The 6,476-nt window shown below is 40.4% G+C and overlaps 1 protein-coding gene across 2 annotated transcripts; it reads left to right on the top strand.

Moving 5' to 3' along the window:
- Positions 1-16: 16 nt before the first annotated feature.
- Positions 17-5,696, top strand: cdc7 (cell division cycle 7 homolog (S. cerevisiae)). Of its 2 annotated transcripts, none has more exons than XM_034887632.1 (12): positions 17-348; positions 660-747; positions 1,052-1,138; positions 1,262-1,397; positions 2,023-2,116; positions 2,288-2,430; positions 2,526-2,589; positions 3,070-3,177; positions 3,741-3,916; positions 4,063-4,145; positions 4,313-4,462; positions 5,064-5,696. In XM_034887632.1, exons 2-12 carry the CDS (start codon positions 660-662, stop codon positions 5,519-5,521), a joined length of 1,587 nt encoding a protein of 528 aa, XP_034743523.1. In that variant the 5' UTR covers positions 17-348; the 3' UTR covers positions 5,522-5,696. The 2 variants fall into 2 exon arrangements, with proteins under 2 accessions (XP_034743523.1, XP_034743522.1); XM_034887631.1 differs by having other exon boundaries at positions 18-348; positions 2,526-2,856.
- Positions 5,697-6,476: the final 780 nt, after the last annotated feature.

Below are 6,476 nucleotides of genomic sequence, written 5' to 3' on the forward strand. Positions count from 1 at the left end.
ATTCAGGAACAATAATTTCTCAACTGTGTTAGGCGTGAATGCATAAAAAAAGATGTTGGCGTTAGGGCTTAGGGCGTCATCAATGACGTAATTGATCTCACTCCTCAAGTTCCCGCGATTTGGTGCTGATGTAACGCGAGATGTTAGAGACGTCACTTTTGGCGCGTAGTTTGTTGTTAGCGGAAAAGCTTCAAAGTCTGAACAAACTACTTTATTCAGCCGCAGACTGAGTGATATTTATATAACCTACTTACGTTTTCGTGGATGGAACATTATCCCACGACTGTATGTTGTTTACAGAAAATGTTCATTTGAAGAATCTGTTGCACTTTACGACCAACTAAAGCGGTGAGTTTCTTTTTGTTTTACTCAACAATTTGTGGTTTGCCAGCTTGACAGACTGTGGCTAACAGTAGCATGCTAGTGTGGTTATATTGACGAAGACAAACAGCGCTTAGCTAAAAATGAGCTGTACACATTTCCTGTTCATCTGCCAATTACCATATAGTTTACCAATACGGTTCTCCATAGACTGTTTAGTCTAATATTAAATTACCTCCTAGTTAAAATGAAGGTACATATGACTAGCTAAGAGTATGGTGACGTTTATAATAAAAAAATTTCAGTTACGTTTTTAAATTTTTTTCTTATTCTTTAAGATGGAGTTGTCGCCTGTCTGCACTGAAGGCATCAGCTTAGCCGGATGTATTAAATCTGAGAGAGGTCACAGGAGAAGCAAAGTCTCAAGTAAGTTTGACGTTTAATGACTTAAAAACAACCTTTGAGTAGAGGCAAATTATATAAGCACATTATAGTTAAGGCGTTATTATCAGGTTGAATATACAAGGACTCTAATATATTTACTGTCAATATTTTTGTGTGGATTTTGGTTTTTAATTTAGGCGTGTGCAACTTTGTACAAATGTTAGCAATAAAATAATCATAATGAATGAAAGGCTGTAACATCTACTTTCCTGTAAAGCTTTGTTGTGTGTGTTTGAGTGAGTGAGAGTGATGTATTGTATTAAAAAAATAAGCTGTTTTCTTCCAGGGGATGTGGAGATAGACATCGACATCCTCTACCAAGCTGTCCCTCAGCTGGCCAAAGTTTTTCGCATCATAGAAAAAATCGGAGAAGGTACATGCTCTGAATTTCTGTATGCACACCTTTGGTCTGTATACCAATGGCTTTAGATGAACTTGTATTTATGACTATACAGTAGGAGTAGAAGATATGTATCATGACATGTATTTGCACCAGGTACGTTCAGCTCTGTGTACCTGGGTGAGGCTCAGATGCGGGATGGGAGGAAAGAGATGTTTGCCCTGAAGCACCTCATCCCAACCAGCCATCCTACACGCATTGCTGCTGAGCTTCAGTGTCTCACTGTTGCTGGGTGAGTCCACTACGGTTGGGTTTTTATAAAGTGATAGAAGTTCCCCAACAGTCTGAAAACCTTTTTTAAGAACCTAACCTAATAGTCTTTTACATTTTTTTTAAACATCAGATTATTACTTTTATTGGCTTATATGTTTTACTGTTTGTGTTTTTATACTTTGTTGTGTAGTGATAAGTATTAAGTAATTGTTTGGGCTTTTTTTGGGATGTCTCAAAACCTGACATCTGCAGTAAAGGCTGAGTCTTAGTATATGGGGCACCCTGTAATATAGTAATAATATAATTTTATTAGTAGTAGCCTTTGACAATCTGTTCAAAATGAGTTTCATAGGAGTTAATTCAGTATTCCTGTGATTCTGTCTGGTCTCTCTGCTGATCTTTATTAATGTCCATGTTATTTGGTTGTTAAAAACCCACCCTATGTACTGCAGTTACAAGGTAAAAGATTTGTACAATAACATGTTGTTTTTATACCTTAGCAAATTTGTGTGCATGGGTTTCTCACCTGTCTAACGTTGTATGATTAAGCTGAACCTACTTACCTCAACACATTGATGGCCGGTTTCTACAAGACACTCATCTCACTGCTTAATTATTAAGTATAAATATTTCTTACTTTGCAGAGGCAGAGAGAATGTAATGGGGGTGACATACTGCTTCAGGAAGGAGGACCACGTGGTGATTGTCATGCCCTATATGGAGCATCAAGCTATTGTGGTATGTATATTGTCACACATTAGTTTCTGTCACGCATGTGGCTCTTGCTTTCAGTGCATTGATGCAATCTGTAATGTAATCCCTGAAACTTCATTTAGTAGCTAGTTCTTGCTTCCATGTTTTCTGAAATGTGATATAAAACGGTGGATCCAATCAAAATGTATTCCTCAGGACATCATTGGCTCATTGAGCTTTGAAGAGGTCCGTCTGTACATCTATCACCTTTTGAAGGCACTGAGACACATCCATCAGTTTGGTATCATTCACCGAGACATCAAACCAAACAACTTCCTCTACAACAGGAACAGCAAAATGTGAGTTGTCACATGGCAGTTGTTTTCTTCCACTTTTGAAACCCTGAATGGGCACATCACACATATTGATATCCCTGTTTAAAATGTGTGTGTAGGTATGCGCTGGTGGACTTTGGCCTGGCTCAGGGTACAGCGGACACCCAGATTGAGTTGCTGAAGGTTGTGAGGCAGAGGCCATCACAAAACGGTGGAGGGTCCACAGGGAAACAAGACACCACACAGTGGAGCAAAGCACCTCCTAGGCTCCCTCCCACCACCACCACAGCCTCCACCTCACTACCTCGTCCCCCACGGCAGTCCACAACATTGCCATCTTCCTCCTCCTCTTTTTCCTCCACCACCACATCCTCCTCAGCCTCTCGGAAAGCACTAGTTAAAAAAGCACGTTCCGTCACCACCTCCACCTCTCGCACAAAGCACACTAAGGTGTCTGCACTTTGTCAATATTTTAGTTTTACTGATGTTTGAGTCTTATTTGTCCAGTGAAAACAGAATTGAACATTAGCAATTAAGGTTCATTTTGGGTAAAGAATATCCTGTATGGATTTATTAAAGTGTCTGTCTTTGTGCATTTGTTTGTCTTCTTCTCTCTGCACTAATGTGTTGGCTTTAGCTAAATAGCATGCTTCTCTTCTCTAGGACTTGGCAGGACTACGCAAAGTGCAGCGGCCTGTGTTTGGAGAGAGGAACCTGAACAGCTGCACTCCAGCTCCATCCACCACCAAACAACCTGTCATTAAGCCAGAGGTAAGCAAGGCGGAGAGTAAAGTTGTTTGAACACTAAGTGGGTTCTCTCTTTAATATATCTTAAAAACCTTTCAAATAGGGTTGCACAATAAATTGTTTTATCATCATTGCGATATCAGCTGCCGCAATAAACACATCGCAAAAAGCTGTGACAAATCACATATTTTTTGTGTTGGTTAAAAGAAAATATCAGAAAACGTCACTTTTAAAAGGTAAGCTACAAAAAAATCTGCCTTATTGTATTCAATTCTATGTTCAATTTGTTGAATAAAAGAAAGTTGAAAATGAATTCTGTTTTTATTTGTTTTGATTTCAACAAGCAATCTGTTCTATTTTAACAAAACACGGAAATGCAGAAGTACACTTTAATTTATGTTTATTTATTGCAAGTAATGTCGTTATCATGATGATAAACATGGCATATTGCATATTTCCTCAAGAATTGGCAGAGTTCTTTTTATTTGCTTTAAGGAGAGAACCTGTTAAAGGGTATAAAGTTTATTTCTTTGGGTATTCAGTTTATTTTTTTTTTTTTTAAATTCTTCATAAAATCTTTTATTCAGCTGTTAAAGCTCGGCAAAACCGAGGACCCAGCCACCCGAAGGTGCTCTTCAACCACCCGGGGCCCGCTGCCTGTCAGGACCCAGAGCAGCAGTCAGAAACCCCAGAGGACCGTACTGCAGGGCCTCACCTGTAGCTGCTACCTGACTGACCGTGTCTGCAACATCTGCATGTCTAGGTAGCAATAAGAGTGTGTGAGAGAGAGAGAGAGACATATATATTATGTGGGGGAAAAAAAGTGAATCTAGCCCATTTAAGTTGTTTGTTTTTTCTGTCACTGATTTGTGTTTTAACCCCTGCTTTATGTTGTTTCCAATAATAAAGGAAGCAGCAGGTGGCCCCCAGGGCTGGAACACCGGGCTTCAGAGCTCCAGAAGTCCTCACAAAGTGTCCCAACCAAGGAACAGGTTGGTATCTTACCATGATTATATAATCACACAAATATATAATGACAGCTGTGCAAATACTTGCACATGCTTATTGTTAAACTCAAACCTGGACTCCTCTAACCCTCTCTATCGTTGACTACTGTGCACTGTTGCACCCTCTCCTGTCTCATCTTCCCGTACTGCAGCCATAGACGTGTGGTCAGCTGGTGTGATCCTGCTCTCACTGCTCAGTGGCCGTTACCCGCTCTTCAAAGCCAGCGATGACTTGATCGCCCTCACTCAGATCATGACCATACGAGGCTCCAGGGAGACCATCCAGGCTGCCAAGGCATTTGGTGTGTGTCAGTATGTTTTACTACACAACTAGATCATTGTGCTTCTGCAGAGAGCTCAACAGTGACCACCCACTTTTTTAATGGCTCAGATTCCAGAAGTGTTTTTCCCTGTTCAATATCTCCATTGACGTTTTTATTAAAAGCCTGGAACCAATCCAACCAGCAGCGAGATTAATCATAACCATAAAACTTTTGATTAAAAAATAAGACACTGTGTCCACGTAAGTTCCACCGATTAGAGTTGTTGGTCGTTACGCTTAGTATTGTGGGTAGTGTAGTATTTCACCACAAGATCCCAAACTCTGCCGATTAGGACTTCTAGCTTCTGTAGGAGCAGAAACCTTCCTTCACAACCTCGGTGCTCGTGGTCTGTCTACCTAGGATGGTTTAGTCATTATGGCTGATAATCAAAATCCCTATAGACTAAATCAATGGGATTTTTACTTCCAGAACCACACTGTTGAACTATTAATTCAGCAACACAGTTGATTACCAAATACAGACAGTGTAACAATGTAGGAAATTTGAATTCAGACTAACTGTAATGGATGTAAGAAACTGTGTAGATCATGAACCTGTTTCTGGATTGAACGTGATCCAGGTAAGGCAGTGGTGTGCAGTCGGGAGCTACCTCGGCAGGACCTCAGGACACTGTGCGAGACGCTGAGAGGACGGAGGCCTGCATCAGATGAAGTCACACCGCTAGCTGAAGCCAACAAAGACTCCACCGCCGCCTGTCATCACAAGATCCAAGATGATACGCCCACACATCGTCCCACTAAAGGAACTTTGAAGCAACCCAAAGATGAAGCAGGTGAAAAACCTTGGTCTCTCTCTTCTGCTCTCACAAACCCCCAGCAACGTATAGGGAACACAGAAACCACTCGCCTCGCTAAGCAGAACTCAGGGACAGACTGCAAGGTGAAGGAAGATGAGCAGGGCTGGGACAGAGTCCCTGATGAGGCTTACAACCTGCTGGACCGGCTGCTGGACCTGAACCCTGCCACCAGGATCACAGCCGCTCAGGCCCTGCAGCACCCTCTGTTCAAAGACCTGTGAAACTGCAAATCAACGTAACACAACTGCCAGCTTCCTAGACTTTGGTTCAGATTTAATAAACTGGATGATGCAAAGACAAAGGGATGTTATACTTACTATTTAATTTATGAATTGTAACCCAGCAAGGAAGGTTAGTCTGTCCCCATATGAGAAATAATTCAGTTGCAAAGGGCTAAAAGGGCTCTAGGTGTGCACCATTAGCTATAACTGAGAGGACCAGAGTATTGACTAAGGGCATTAAACTCGCAGACCAGTGCCATTTGTGTCAATGGTTGGACTGTTGGACGCTGTACTTTTTTACTTCAAAGACCAAATGAGACGCTTAGAAAATTTGAGTCTTTTTTTTAAAAGGAAAACACTTTAAAAAAGACAACAAATACTCTGTTTAGTGTAAACTAGGTCTTGTCACAAGGGAAGTCTTTTGTTTATTGTCACTTCTGCCAGAACACCATATAAGCGCTGTATTTAGTGACTATTTCTAACGTATGAAGGGGCATGAATTTAAGTTTAAATACTGCTATATGACAATGTGTCTGTTGCAGGAAGCTGTGTTTATTTAAAACACTGAAGAATGTCTGCCTCACTCTACTTTGAATTTTCTAATAAAGGGACAAACATAGCAAGTGGCTGCCATTTACATTTACTTATCTGTCTTGTTTACTGAAAGTAAAAATAAAATTAGTTTTCATTAATCATCTCTGTAATTACTCACACACTTGAAACTTTTATGACCACTTTTAACTAATAGCCTTGTAATTACATTGGTGCCTAGTTCTTAAATTGCTTCATAAATTTAATTTATCATAACACTGAAGTACCCAATAATCTGCAGGCACATTTCAGATGCCTTCTCCAGAATTAACCAAACCACAACTTTGTTTTTACCACAGAAAACATCACACTTAATGGAACAAACCAGACAGCACTTTGAAGAGTTTGAACATTTATTACAGAA

Source organism: Etheostoma cragini, chromosome 12 (genome assembly GCF_013103735.1).
Source record: "Etheostoma cragini isolate CJK2018 chromosome 12, CSU_Ecrag_1.0, whole genome shotgun sequence".
Classification (NCBI taxonomy): domain Eukaryota; kingdom Metazoa; phylum Chordata; class Actinopteri; order Perciformes; family Percidae; genus Etheostoma; species Etheostoma cragini.